Here is a 16,068-nt window from a genome sequence, read left to right on the forward strand (position 1 = left end):
CTTGGCTTGGACCAAGTCCGAAGTAGAACATCAGTAAGTGCCAAATTGAAAAGGGAGAAGCAGTTCTGATGGGGACACTCCCGGCTGAAGCACTTCTGTGAAGACATTAGTCTTGACTGCAACTGAGAGAAAGCTAAGGTCCAGGGCCTCGGTTACCCTCCGCACCACCACTGAGAATGAAGCTCCCTCCTCCGTAGCCATGGTAGGGGAAGAAAGAATGACAGTATCTGTGGAAGTATCCAGTCCACTAGCTTCATTCAGATCCCCACACCAGTCAATTTGTTCTTCACAAAGCTGGTATTCTTCAGGTTACCGCAATCTCTGCCATTCCTTCCAGAGTACTAGCTCATAAGACTACAGATCATGCTCCGGCCTGGAAGGCATGGTTCAAGTCAGTGCCGGCGTCAGACGATGCCCCTGTGGCTCCATGTCGGAGTTGGAGATGGGGGTGCCGAAGTGTCTACCTCGAGGCTGGCACCCGCGAAGATTGGGATGGTACAACTGGCACCAGTTCGGATCCTTCTGTGGATCCCTGGGGCCCATCTGTGACTAGAGCCGCTGGAGTGAACCCAGAAAGGGACCATTAGGAACCCACAGGGTCCGAAGGTGTACCGATGGGAATGTGCCACCCAAATGTAAAGTGCATGCCCTCATAAAATTCTCTAAGTAGGGCAGGGGGTCGCTCCACCTCCGGGAAACTAGGGGAGGCAAGGAGCCAGCCCAGGTGCTTGCTCAACTTGGGAGCCAGGCCTTTGAGTGGCGGCGCTACCGTATCCCGTTGGTTGATTAATAAAGTGAAGCTGAAGCATGCTTCAACTTGTTTTCCTTCTTGCGGGACTTCAACTTACCAGAATGGCTTGATAACTTGAAGTGCGAGAAATACCTTTGACTCCACCACTGATCTCAGGACCTTGGCCGTCACATGTCGAGCTGCCAGAAGTTTGAGGGATCGCTCCCTCAAAGGCCTTAGGGTGCATGGCTTGGCAGTTGGGACAGGCCATGATCCTGCTCAAGACACCGGAGGCAAACAAGGTGCGGGTCAGTCACCAACATCTGTCAGTGTCAAGCATCGCAGAGGTTGAAGAGGAGATCAACATCGCAAATACTTTGACAAAACGTCGAAAAAGCCTAGTCAAAAAATGACTAAGGGTTTGCTCATCCCAGATCTGTGCTGGCTGGCGTGAAAAAAAAAAAAGAAAAAAAAAAGAAAAGAAAAGGTTAGCCTGGGTGGCACTTATTTAGGCACCACGGAGACTTCACTTCTGATGCAGATGATGCGAATGACACCACCTACTGGCCCACGGGATTACTGCTCCCCAAAAATTTCCAGATCCAGTTTGACTCCTTGGGAGAATTCTAAGGTAAGGAATCTGCGACTAGAAGTTTCTATCAAATAAGTTACAATGTCCCAAAAAGTAATTTAGTTTCTTCGTTATATACTTCTTGTTAAACTTTCTCTAGAGTGTCAAAGTACTACAAAACAAAAGCATATTTTTAACTTTGTGATTATTTCCTTACAATGCGATTTGCATTTAAAATTGATTTATATTAATACACATACACAAAATACACTTTAAATATTAGCACATTAGCCCCGAAAAAATCCCGACATTTTTCAAAACATTAAAAGACATTTGCAATCTCAGGCAAACAAGAAATACTAAACAGATGATGCTCAAAAAATGTTTATTCAGTACTAATATCAGTTAAGCTACGTAATATAAAAATACATAACTAGTATCCTGTGTAATATGGTCCTATATTGCCACCTCCGGGTCCAGGTGACATCAAGAAACCACTTGGCCGATTGCGATATGGGTCCATATTACACAGTTACCCGTTGAACAAGTTACTTCCCTTCGGTAATGATATATCTGTAAGAAACATTAGTAGTGATAGATTCCTTACCTTAGAATTACCCCCAGGCGTCAGACTGGATTCCGGAAATTTTCGTCAGCAGTACCCCTGAGCGTCGGTAGGTGGCGTTGTGCGGCTCTGCGTCCGTCGTTGGCGTCGTGGTCGCAGAGATGACGTCACACGCGCTACTTAGATGCCGCCCAAGAGCGCCGTCAGTTCTGTACACGACATTCCACGCCAGGCGCAGAGCCATGCAAGATACTGACCACTGGTGCATTGAAACTAGGGCCCTGAAAGGGATGACCTTAACCCTAGCAATCAGTTCACAGAACGGGGAGGATGGGTGGGGCGGTAAGGAATCTATCACTACTAATGTTTCTTACAGATATATCATTACCGAAGGTAAGTAACTTGTTCATCTAAAAGAAACACACAGTGATAGATTTCTTACCTTAGAATAGATACCCCAGCAATACCAACCCTGGTGGTGGGTCTGCGAACCAAGATCACATCAGGAAGTCCCGGAGAACACAACGGCCAAAAAAGCCGTCTCGCCGGACTTGGCTGTCCAGGCAGTAATGCGGAGTAAACGTGTGCAGCGAGGCCCACGTGGCTGCCTGACAAATCTCTTGCAGGGGGACACCACGTCCCAATGCAGTAGTGGCTGCAGTTGCTCTAGTGGAATGAGCATGCAGTCCCACCGGAGGTTCTTTTTTAGCCAAAGAGTAACAGGCTTTGATACACAAGACGACCCAGCGGGAGATAGTCCTCTTGTGTACCGTCAGACCTTTCTTGGTGCCAATGTAGCCAACAAAGAGTTGGTCATGCACCCGGAACTGCTATGTGGGGTTGAGATAAAATGAGAGCGCACGTTTTGGGTCCAGATGATGGAGCCTCTCTTCCTCTCTTGAAGGATGTGGAGGCGTACAGAAGGTGGGCAAGGTAATGGTCTGCCCAATGTGAAAGACCGTAACATTTTTGGCAAAAAGGAAGGACGGGGCCTGAGCACAACCTTGCCCGGATGGACCGACAGAAAATGGAGGCTTACAAGAAAGAGCCTGGTTCTCAGTCACCTGCCTAGGGGAGGTGATGGCCACCAGGAAAGCAGTCTTCAAGGTCAAGATCCGAAGAGGATCGTAGTGAAGGGGCTCAAAGGGAGCACATATCAAGTACGTAAGAACCAGGTTCAAGTCCCACTGCGGCATCATGAAAGGAATAGGAGGAAAAAGGTGTGTAATGCCTTTAAGAAATCTATTTGCAACAGGGGACTTGAAAAGAGAGGGCTGATCAGGGAGCCTGAGAAAGGCCGAAATAGCAGAAAGGTAGTCCTTGATAGTGCCCAGAGTAGAGCCCTGCCGGGCCAAAGAAAGAAGGAACAAAAGGACTTCTGAAAGACGGGCAGAAAGGGGATCCACAGCCTTTGCTGAGCACCATGCCACAAATTTGTTCCACCTGCAGGCTTATACCACTGTAGTGGAGGGACGCCTGGCTGCCAGAATGACATCACAAACATCAGGAGGCAAGTAAAAAGGAATCAACTGCCACCACTCAATCTCCACGCAAAGAGGTGGAGGCTGGACGGGTTCGGTGGAGGACCGTCCCCTGCTGCTGCGACAGAAGATCCTCCCGAAGAGGCAGTCTGATCGGAGGATTGATGCTCATACTGAGTAGCTCGGGATAACATACTCTTCGAGCCCAGTCCAGGGCCACAAGGATGACTTGTTCCCGGTCGCGTCTGATCTTCTTCAGCACTCTGGGCAGAAGTGGTATAGGCGGAAAGGCGTACAGGTGACCGCAACTCCACTCGCAACGAAAAGCGTCGCCGAGCGAGTGCCGCCTTGGAAATTCGAACGCGCAGAACTGATGACATTGTGCGTTCTCTTCGGTGGCGAATAGATCTAACCAAGGCTCTCCCCACTGCTGAAAGAGACCTTGCACCACCTCCGAGTGAAGACGCCATTCGTGATCCATCATGCACCTGCGGCTGAGTTCGTCCACCCTGGCGTTCAGAGAACCTGCCAGGTGTTGAACCACCAGGAAAACGCCCTGATGTTCCAGCCATGACCAGAGGCGCAGAGCCTCCTGACAAGAGGGTCCACGACCCCACCCCGCCTTGCTTGTTGCAGTACCACATGGCGGTGGTGTTTTCTATGAACACCTGCACTACTCTCCCCTTGACAGAGGGAAGGAATGCCTTCAGTGCAAGCCGGATCGCCCGAAACTCCAGAAGGTTGATATGGAGCTTGGACTCCGCCAGAGACCAGAGGACTCTGATCCCCGCCTCTCTCATGTGGCCACCCCATCCCAGGAGGGACGCATCCGTCACCACTGTAAACTCCGGTTGGAGAAGGGTGAGGGATCTGCCGTCAGCCCAATGCCGATTTGTGAGCCACCACTGCAACTGTCGTGCAATGCCCTCCGAGAACTGGACGCGATCGGACAGATTCCCCTGATGCGGCGCCCACTGCAACTTCAGGTCCCACTGCCGAGCCCGCATATGCCATCTGGCATGATCGATCAGCAGGATGCAGGAGGCCCTGAGGCTCACTCTGACCAAAACCTGGAATCAGAGCCCGAATATCCCGGACTCGCTGATCGGGAGGATAGACCCGAAACTGCGCCGTGTCCAAAACCGCTCCTATGAAGACGAGCTTCTGAGAGGGAATAAGGTGCGACGTCGGCACGTTGATGGAGAACCCCAGCAAATGCAGGAGGTCCGCCGTAGTCTGGAGGTGGGAGACGACTGTCTGGGGCGAGCCCGCCTTCAACAATCAGTCGTCGATATATGGGAAGACTGAAATCCCTGATCTGCGCAGATGAGCTGTGACCACCGCCATCACTTTCGTGAACACCGAGGGGCGCTGGCAAGGCCAAACGGGAGCACGATGAACTGAAAGTGCTCGTGGCCTACCGTGAACCGCAGTTAACGCTGGTGGGCCCACAGGACCGGGATGTGGCAGTAAGCATCCAGGTCTGGTCTGGATCGAGAGCAGACCAGACCTGAGTCAAAGTGAGCATCTTGAACTTCTCTTTGCGGAGGAAGCGATTGATGTTCCGGAGGTCCAAGATAGGACGCAGACCCTTGTCCTTCTTTGGCACCAGAAAGTAGTGAGAATAACAACCACGACCTACTTCTGGTGTCAGAAAGCTCTCAATGGCCCCCTTGGGCAAGAGGGCTGCAACTTGCTGCTGAAGAAGCACCAAGTGATCCCCTGACATGCGGTGGTACCGAAGTGGCATGGCTGGAGGAGTAGTCTCGAAGGGGAGGGAGTAGCCCCTCCGGACTATCTCTAAAACCCACCTGTCCGATGTGATGGTGTGCCAGTGGGGGAGGTGATGGGCCTGAAAGTTCGGACTAGGAAGGTTTGGAGGCAGAGGTGGCCAGGGGTGGAGGTGGACTGACCCGCCCGCTGGCCCCTTAGTCCGCCACGGTGGAACCCGCATCCGCGCTGGGATTGCTGCTGCGCAGTCTTGTGGCTCTGTGGTGAAAGCTGCGGGGCGCCCCTTCCGGTGCCACGAAAGGAGCGAAAAGCAGAATGCGGAGGAGGGAAGACTGCTGAGACTCCCAAGGACTTGGCTGTAGCCCGTAAGTCCTTAAACCGCTCCAACGCACTGTCTGCTTTGTCGCTGTAGAGGCGACGGCCATCAAAAGGCATGTCCATAAGTGTGCTTTGTGCAAATTTGATGGACAGAATGCAGAACAATGTCATACATTCACCCTAGTAGAGATCTGGGCCTAAATCCATCGTTTTTTTGCTCACCATGCCATTCCAGTTTGGACCCAGCCATATGCAAATCAGTCTTGACCCTGTGCCCAATGGGAGCAGTCCAGCCCGATCTGCCAGGCCAGGTCCTCCGTGGACTGGAAACAAGCATCCTAGGACCGGTTTCGGGGTTTCACCCCTCTTCAGCCAGGATAGCTAAAATCCAGTGGCATGGAGAGCACGGGACTCACGTCTGAGCATACCCGTCCCACTCGGGGTGACAAATGCAAAAAAGAACTATTGATGGACAGAATGCAGAACAATGTCATACATTCACCCCAGTACAGAGATCTGGGCCTAAATCCATCGTTTTTTTGCTCACCATGCCATTCCAGTTTGGACCCAGCCATATGCAACCCAGTCTTGACCCTGTGCCCAATGGGAACAGTCCAGCCCGAACTGCCAGGCCAGGTCCTCCATGGACTGGAAACAAGCATCCTAGGACCGGATAGCTTGAATCCTGTGACATGGAGAGCATAAGTGTGGTTTGGACATCCCCCGAAAATCCAGTTGTCCTCAACAAGGCGTGGCGTCTGGTCGCCACCGTCGTTGCAATCGATCTGCCTAGGGAGTCAGCGGTGTCTAGGCCATAACGAATCATGAACTTAGCTGCGTCGCTCCCCTCTGCAACAGCCTGGGAGAGAGCTGTCCAGGCCTCCTCCGGACACTGAGGCAGCACTTGTGACACAGTTTCCCACAGAGAGTGGGAATAACAGCCAAAGAGGCATGTGGTTGTTCACGGACTGCAGCGCAGAACTGGCGGAAGACAAAACGTTCTTTCCTAACTGATCCAGTTTCTTAGATTCCCTATCCGGTGATGCCGAAGGGAAGGCGGTTGAAGAAGCAGAGGCTTGGACAACCAAGCTCTCGTGGGTGGGGTGTTGGGAGATGAAAAAGGGGTCACACGGAGCCGGGCAATGGCGTCGGGCCAAGTTCCTATCCACAGGAGCCCCTGTGGTGGGCCTGGACCAGATGCCCAAAAGAACATCAGAAAGTGCTTCATTGAAGGGAAGCAGCGGCTCCACAGAAGTAACTGCTAGCTGAACCACTTCTGTCAGGAGGTTAGTCATGACGGCCACAGTAGGGAGCATGAGGTGTAGGGCCTCGGCCGCCCTACGCAACACCACAGCATAACTAGCACCCTCCTCCGTAGCCACGGTAGGAGGAGGCAGCATGCCAAGGTCTGAAGAGGTATCCAGACCACTGGCTTCCCCCAACTCCTCTGCCCAGTCCTATTCATTCTCGCAATCAGCTGCGAGAGGGTCCTCAGACCCCTCCCAGTCCTCCCCTTCCTCCTCAGGCTGTTCAACAGGCCTAAAATAAGGAGCAGGGACATGGGGATAGAAATCCCCGAGCAACGTCGAGAACGGCATCGATCGACGCCGCGTCCCCTTCGGGGCTGAAACCGGGGTTGATGTCGGAGGTGGTGCCTGTGGGGTCGACGTTGGTGGAGGTGTTATAAGGTCAACCGGGATCCAGGCCTGGATCCAGGGGGGTCATGCAGCGCTGAGGCCGGAGCCGACAGCAACGCCAGAGCCGGAGTCACCGGTGATGAAAGGCGAGGACCCCCAGTCGGGACTGCGGGGCCCGAAGGCGCACCAGTGGGACCCAAGGGCCCAAAGAGGCGAGCCATGGCCGACAGGAATTCCTGTATTTGGCCCGGAGTCGCCGACGGACCCGGGAAGGGCAGGTAGGCCGGCGGCGACACCGTAGGCTCCGCCGGAGCCACGGGAGAGGCACCACCCGCACCCTCAGCCGTGTCGTGAACGATGACATTTCTTCGACTTTATGTGCTTCGCCTTACCTGACCCCGAGTGCCAAGACTTTGATCCTGAAGACAGATGGTGCTGACTCCGCACACGGTCCCTTAACCTCCCACGGGACCGGGACCTTGAACGGCGCGGAGCAGACTGCCAGGCTTCCAGCAGCTTTCGGGACCTCTCCTACAAAGACTTCGGCGCCATGGCCCAGCAGTAGGGGCACGGCTTGGGGTCGTGGTCGCGCTCCAGGTAGAAAAGACACACACGGTGCGGGTCCGTCACCGACATCATACGGTGACAGTCCTCGCAGAACTTAAAACCGGGCAACCTAACTGCACCAAGAGTCGAAGACTTGATGAAAAAATAGAGACAAAAAGGCCTCAAAAAGTCAGTCAAAAATTGACTGGGGTTCCTGCTCTTCCCAGATCTGAGCTTGCTGGCGTGGCAAAAGAAATAACTGACATCAGCGCGCACGTGGGCGGCGTCTAAGTAGCGCCCGCGACGTCATCTCGGCAACCACGACGCCAACAACGGACGCGGAGCCGCACGACGCCATCTACCGACGCGCAGGGGACTGCTGAGGAAAACTTTTTGGATCTAGTCTGACGCCTGGGGGTAATTCTAAGGTAAGGAATCTATCACTATGTGTTTCTTTAAGATAAGATTTTTCTCTCACTCTCCCTATAGAAGTGCCAAAATTTCAACCTACCACAATTTGGGATCCAAAGTTGTAGTTCTTATGGATTATGTAAAATGGAAAAAGAAAGCTTGGTAGCTTTCATATAGATAACATGGAAATGCTACAAACTAACACTACACGACAACATATAAGGATTGCACAACAACTCATTACAGAATTAAACCTCTAAATCTGACTTGATAAGAGAGGCTAGATCTGAACGTGAGCAAAAATAACATTATCGGTCGACAGTCTATTTTGAGAACCCTTCTAGTAAATTAAGCACTTCCTCTCCAACTAATAGTTTGAAAGCTTAACTACCTTCGAAAGAATCAAACTAAAAAAAGAGTAGGACAATACTAGGAAAAGATGAAGCCTTATCAAAATAACTGTGCTGAAATAAGACTGGGATCAGTGATGCAAAATAGAGTACAACCTTTGAGACAACGCAAATATAATTTCGAGTACTACAAAAAAAAGGTGTTTTCTTTGTAACTTAATATTGATGGAAAACCTAGCTTGTTACTATGGTGAAATCAATGGCACCCAGCAAAACTTATTTTCGGTAGCATTAATTCTATACAAAACATAACATCAGAGCATTGAGGAAGGTACAACAACTCAAATGTTTTTAGCTGACATGAGCTTATTTGTTTCAACAGATCAGTTAAACCCAAACATTTATGAAGGATATGCTAGATACATTTTGTTGGCAGGGAAGAGACGACTGCTACAGATACTTATCAGTCAATAAAAGAATGCAATGATAATACATTTTTTCTCACTGTAAATAAAAAGTAAAGACTTGGAGAACTGATCTCTGAGCTTCAACCTAGAAGTTGGTGTGTGTTTTTGGTGAACGAAATCATATAAGCTTTCACAACTAAATAATTCACCAAAATGGAGGTGGTTGTTTCTTATCAGGGCTGGATATAATCAAATAATCGTCATAAAAATGATTGCACACAGAAGGGAGCAGTCATAAAATTCAATGTTTGAAAGTAGAAACATATTTACAAAATCTACGGTTTTCTTTCGCCTTAAGATTGAAAACTATATATGAAACGGATTACGCTTTTTCATAACAATTTAGGTCATGGGGTGTTGTGCTGAAGGTAGGTTTACTGTATTTCAAATATTGTTGCCATTTGCAATATAAAGGGGCTTAAAGCTCAAATTAGCAACATATCGCAATACATGTCATTTGGCTCCTCCTATGGCGGAGAATGGATTTGGTTGTAAAAAGGGGGTGGGGGGAAGAAAAGTATGTCCGATGGCACTTACTCATCTGCAGAGACAGCAACATTTTTTGTTCCCCAAAATCCATGGGCAATACTTGTTGAAAATGGGGACTGTCAGGTGTGTTACGTGGTATTTATCGGTTGATTTAGATATTGCCACGTTTCAGGCATTTGAAGGTAACTCTGGTGTTGCAAAAATGCTTTATTACAGGCCCTTTCTTACCTTTGTTTCCTATTCACTACTATTGTGCACATCAGTGGCAAACAGGAAAAAACAAACAGAAATTTCCCAGGCATGGAGGACATTTGTTTTCTGATTTTCATAAACAAATCCCATGTGTGGGGTGGAGGTTGTTGCTGAGTGTTGCCTTGCACATTGAAGATTGGGCCTGCCCCCCAGCATGGCTGCCAACCTACTAAAAGCGAAATGAGTCTGCTAATACAAAACCCTAAAACGTTGAAGTTTGAGTTTGTGTGCAATCTTACCTGGCCAATTCTTTGAGCTTCTTATGCATTTTACAGTGGATTTTCCACTGCCACTTGCCTTCTGGAGAGCTCAATTCTTCAAGGAACTTGAGGAACTTGTTCAACTTGTCTGTTGTAAAGGAAATAAAACATTATTTTCTCCCTCTTGGGATACCATAGCAAAACAGTGTTTAACCACAAAGCTTGTTCTCTTAAATAATTATAATTCCTATGACAGTCCAATGTAGCAGTTTATCCTAAAAGAAGAGAATGAAGCTCTAACCAGTCATTCAAAACCAGAATCAACCATATTCAAGTTTGAAAGAAAAGTAAACAGGCCTTAAGCTCTAATAGCAAAGATAAAAAAAACAATGAGTAAATTCCTACAGCAAGACCTACAATCATCAGCCGTTTCAACAAAACAACAAAGGGAACCCGGACTCAGTGAATCACAGCTGAAGTCAGAAGGTTCATAATGACTTCGATGTTTCCACGATGTAAATACTCTGACAAGTGGAGCGCAAAGTGAATAGCAGTTATTGGCGAATAGGGGAGCAATACCCATTGGAACTTAAATGAGCTACATACGGTAAAAGGAAATGCAGAAGAAAGTGCATTAGGATAAAGAGTTCCTATCAACTTCTACAACTTTTCACACAAGATTCTGTACTTAATTAGGACTCAAGCTTTCACAGATTAAATGCACTTTTCGCAAGGTTGAACATGCACTTATGTTCAGAGATTAGACAGCTTTCTGCCAGAAAGCATTGTTTAAATTAAAGAAAGTGTACATTGGAGTAAGTCTATACATGCTCTACTTTATTGTAGGATTTAGGGCCCTTTGTACAAACGTTTTGTGAATCCCTAACCAGTTACAAACACTTTTGCCAACGCAGAATCTCCACATCGCAATGTATCAAGGACAAGAAATAAGTAGTTTGGAAAAATGCAAAACCCCACCAAATAAACAGAAAACAAACCACAAAAAAAGTGAAAAGAGACAATTGCCAAACTGTCAGTACCTAATTGCAGTTCATTAATGCAATGTATGAAACATTTGCAATTTGTGAATATTACCCAGAAAGGGATTTTGCACTTGCCAATTATTACCAAGTGTGAGCAGGTGATAAATACAGGCGAATCATAAAAGATGGGACAGAAAAAGAAATCTGTTTCTCAAACATAGGTGCACTTTAGGACAGCAAGGCGAATGAGGAGACAATTATCAGTGTTAGGGTCACAACATTTGACGAAATATAGGCTGTGCTGGCATGTGATTTTGAACTCACAGCAGATTTGGATGTCGTAGGGCAACACACAGAACTGGGCAATTCCTACACGTGTGCAGGTACTGTGATTACTGAATCTATTGACTTCAGGTTGTTTCCAAGGAAAGGTTGTCAAAGCTTTTATAATATTCAACAATTTCCGCTGGTGATAGGTGGCACAGATTGGACACACGTCCTCATCTGTCCATCTACTGTACTGCAATCTTAAACACCTACCAAATATTCGAGGTCTGCATTTTGCAAAATCATAGCCGGTTTTGCAATCCTACATAACAGATGGCAATAAACCCTACACACTGATACAGAAAACAATTCCTCACATGAGGACAAAGACTGGCCGACACCCCCCTCCATTCAGCTAAGAAAGACTACACAGGGCAGACATAATAACCAGTCATTTCCAAGTTCAGATCATGCAATGAATTAAAAATTAAAATAAAAACACACACGGCGCTTTGGCTGGATTAACAGCAGTTCTTTTTTTGTTTGTCTACAGACAAAACAATTCTAAATTATTAGAATGCATACAAAAATATTATGTGGTAGTAAAAAAACCAATACAAGAAAATGTAAGACTCAAAACTTTGTTTCAATGACCTTTTCTGTCTCTTGTTACTGCGGGCCTTTTAGAGGAGAAACCTGCCATTGAAAATTCATCCCCAACACTTCTAATCTGCCTGATGCGCAGTGGATGGATGTCTAGCACCGATACATTACTGAGGCTTGATGCCTCCCTACTTTCATATGATGTGTGAATGCTCTACAGTACATACCTGTAACATCTGCAGGACTTCAAGGGCTGCAGTGACTTGCACTACTCCTTTGCAACATTCTGGCTACATTGAGCCATTTCGGTCTGTATGTTTACTGGATTTCATGAAAGGACACGTCACATTGACCAATTGCTCTATGGACCTCACAGATTCTCTTAGGGCTTCTAAACAAAGTGGCAAAGATTGGAAGTCCTGAACATATATGCTCAACAAATATGTCCACAATCTCAACAGCGGATTCCTAGCTCTGCACCTCACGCTAGTTCCAACAAATCCTGGTCCTGCACAATGCTCCCCAGAGCCAGCCGTTGCGTGATGCCTCTGTGCTCCAGATCTAAACAGATTACTACAAGTGGGGGTGCGCCAGTCAATGAAGTCCAGTAGACTGTAAGTAGTATAAAAAAATCCTTTATATCAAATTTGTTATTTTACATGGAAGTTCTATAGTAAGCAATGCTCAGCCAACACGTTTCATTCCCTCAAGGGGAACTTCACCAGGGCTTACAGAGTCATCAAGCGATATCCAAAAATGAACTGTCCCATTAATAATTTTCTCCAGTGTATTTGGCTGGAAGCCCTTGGAGTTCTTACAGGCATAATAAGGCCTGCATGTTGCAAACCGCCAAGATGCCCGTCCGGTCACATCCACTTGTAGTAATATATGCTCAACAAATCAAACTTTCACCCAAAGGGCTGGCATTGCTGCCACTTGCTGACACCATTCAGAGAGCATTGCTCCCTTTGAGCTGGCACATACACCCCCAAACACTCAAAGATTGGCCTAGGTCTGACATCAAGTCTGCAGTGCAGTAACCGCTTTTGATGCAACAATTGTGGCCTTGCAGTGTGATAGGTAAAAGGTTGTGATTATATCTCAGTAGGTGAATGGTGTGGGGTTCCTCCACAAAGCACATTACAACATCTTACAGCTGGCTCAGTAGTACAAATGCTGGAGTGAGGACTGTGTCACAGCGACCTGTTGTATCCTTAACAAGGACCTCCACCTAATCTCTAGCCTGTTCTGTGTCATGTGATTTTACATACAAGGATTAAATGTATATAAAACTGTAATTTGTATGTTGGGATTTATAAGTAATAATACATAAATGTCATCACTATATTTGTTTGTTGTAACTCGTGAATAGATGCAAGACTGTGTTATTGTAAGTTCCACCATTGCATCCAAAGTTATAAACTACAATTGCCAGCATGCAATATCCTGCCAAAAGTACAGTGGACATGAATAGTTCAGCTTTGATGTTTCTCATAATATGTTTATATGCTCGACTTGCTCATTTTGATTACATATCTATGCATGAAATATTCTGACTAAAGTCAAGTCAAAATAATTTTATTCGGTTTCATACGAAACCATAAACGTTCATAAAATCATCATGACAAACTAAGATTTCAGTGGTCAAAATACAAAGTAGCATAATAAGCAATTTATACATATCAATTCATTATATAAAATACGAAACAAAATACACCTTAAAACAATCTTCTGGTAAAATTATAGTCTATATTACCTGACACTTATCACAATTATGGCATGCGACTCACTCCAAAAGCATTCATCAGTGCTTAATTTTATTTGTCTTAGGAATTACACTAATCGGCTTCAGTAGAAATGGCTAATACCGTTTTCTAATCGCCATAGCTACTTTAATATAATTGGAAACCTTAGTGCATATATCGTAAGTGGCCAGTGAGGATAAATGATAAAACCCTTCAATATAAGAACATAGCCAATCTCTTAAAATCAGAACAAAAAATCATTGTCTCGGTTCTTTGTAGAGGGGACAAAAAGGAATAAAGTGCACAGTGCTCTGAGCTGCCGAATTATCACAAGTGCAATGCTCCGGTTTATCTTCCCACCCTGATTGTCTAGGAAAAGCCACCAAGAAATGCAGTAAACATAAACAAGTTAGATAAAATCAGTCTGTACATTTATCGTAAAAGTTAGATAAAATTGCTGTTAAATCGAAGATAAACAAAAGTGGCCTTTTGCGTCGGAGTGGGAACGGGATATCTTCGCCCCTGCAGAATGAGCCTCTTTTATAATATTTTTTGCATTTTCAGGGATGCTGTCTGGGGAATCAAAATAATATCCCAAACCTAACTTACAGAAACTGTCCTTTACGAATCGGAGCCAAAGAAAAGAGAGTCCTCCATCAAGCATAATTCAATCCTTAATAACCTCTCTGGAGAACACTAGCTCTTTGGACAGCCACATTTTGGCCCATAAAAGCAGGGAGGCAATTTCTATGCGATCCTCCACAAAATCGAGCCCCAATTCTTGATGACAGAAGATGGTGGGGGCACTATTTGGAGTCATCAATAGTCTTTTAATAAACTTGTTTTCCATGACTTGCAATTGTAGAATGTTATGGTATACCCACACTCCTGCCCCATATGTTACAACAGGCACACATTTTGTTTTGTAAAGTGTAACCAGCTCAGTCACTGGCTTATGACCCAGCTTTCTGGCAAAGCGGAAAAGCCCCTCAACTACCCTACCTGCTTGTTGTCCCCTTGCTGTGACGAGCGGATCCCAACTCAGCCTATTATTAAAAACATTCCCCAAATAGTTAAAATTATCTAGTTTATCAATTCTCTGGTCTCCCACCATACATTTCCTTGTTTTTGTAATTTTCGGGCCACACACCATACTATACGATTTTATAAAATTCACTTTTAGATCAAGAGCCATCATAAAATCTGTGAATGCGTTAAGCAGTTTTTGGAGGCCATGTGCTGTAAGGGCCATTAAAACAGTGTCATCCGCGTAGGAGAGTAGCGGGACCTGTGTGCCTCTGATACACGGACAATCAATTTCTTTGTCAATTAAAAAAGGCCTTTAATCCATTGGTGTAAATAAACATAAAAAAAGGAAAGAGGCCAGGATACATCATTGTCGTACACCTTCTGTGGAGGCCATGGGCCTAGTTTGTGCCCCTTGGGGGCCATATCTTATAACAACAGAAGTTGATGCGCGGAGCCTGTGAAGAAGAGAAATCAGAGCCTCCTCTACGCCCATGTTCCCCATAAGTGCCCACAACTTCTCCCGGTTTACAGTGTCAAAAGCACTGGACAAGCCCATGAAGGCCATGTGAATAGAACCCTTCCTGGCCCTCTTGTACTTGCCCATAACCAGTGACATGTTCAGGTACTGTTCGGTGGTGCCCATCCCTCTCCTGAAGCCATATTGCGTCCTTGCCATCACTCTATTGTCTGTCGCTCATGTTTCAAGTCGGGCAAGGACAACCCTCCCCAGCAGCTTTGCGGTAGAGTCAATAAGGGAGATTGGCCTATAACAGGCGGGGTCACTTCGATTCCCTTTCTTGTACACTGGGACAACGATGGCCTCTCTCCAGGATACTGGAATTGGGCCACTGCCTTAAAGACATTGGTAAGCAATGGGGCCCATAGCTGGGGATTACTTTTGAAAAGATCTAAAGGGACCCCGTCGGGGTCTGGCGCTTTCATGCAGACTCCTTTAGCTAGAGCTGCCTTGACCTCTGCCACTGAGATAGATGAACTTAACTTGGAAGCCGAGGTTAAGTTTAAAGACAGCTCCCCACTTGAAGCCTCTAGATTTTGGCCATAAGGATTAAATATGGCCGCAAAATGAGTTTCCCAATCCTCCCCTGGGATCAGCAAATCTATCTTCCTCACCTCTTCTGTAAAAAAGGGACTATTTATAACTTCCCAGAAGCTTTTGAAGTTTTTGAGGGAGCCAGCTCTCTCCAGTTCTTCCTTCCTCTGCTTAACTAAAGTTTTATAAAGCTTCCTGGAATATTTAATTTGTGCCCAATCACGAGGATTAGGGTGGAGAACCGATTTTAGTATTTTTTGAGCTTTTGAACAAGCAGCATTAAATATTCTGACTCATCTGGTGGATGAAACAGGGAACTCAGATTGGTCTACTGGGAACTGAAGGAAGGACAAAGAAGAGCCGAGGTTGTGAGAACGGAGGTCCTGCACCGAGATTGGCGCCCAACCCTGCCTGGCTGCTTGCAAAGCGACAATCGCAAAGACCAACTCATCCAGAAGCTGAGCAGCCTCCAAACCTTGGAGGACTGTTCTCCCCTTCAAAAATCAAGCAGCATCTACCCTGGGGTGGGAGAGTCACGACCCTGCATCTGCAGGCACCGACCACATCGACCCAGTACTTTGTCCTGCTGGTCATCGGGCCCACCAAGGGAGCAACTCGCAAGGTGGTTGCAAGTCCAGGAGG

General features: G+C 46.7%; 1 protein-coding gene across 4 annotated transcripts in view; it reads right to left on the reverse strand.

Moving 5' to 3' along the window:
* Positions 1 to 16,068, reverse strand: part of TASOR (transcription activation suppressor) — a 1,129,919-nt gene that overhangs the window by 104,828 nt on the left and 1,009,023 nt on the right. For all 4 annotated transcript variants that reach the window (XM_085624658.1, XM_085624660.1, XM_085624657.1 and 1 more), the window contains one exon: positions 9,788 to 9,896. In XM_085624658.1, the coding sequence (XP_085480784.1) occupies positions 9,788 to 9,896 (109 nt within the window). The remainder of the gene's footprint in view (positions 1 to 9,787; positions 9,897 to 16,068) is intronic.

This window comes from Triturus cristatus, chromosome 9, assembly GCF_964204655.1.
Source record: "Triturus cristatus chromosome 9, aTriCri1.1, whole genome shotgun sequence".
In the NCBI taxonomy this organism is placed as follows: Eukaryota; Metazoa; Chordata; class Amphibia; order Caudata; family Salamandridae; genus Triturus; species Triturus cristatus.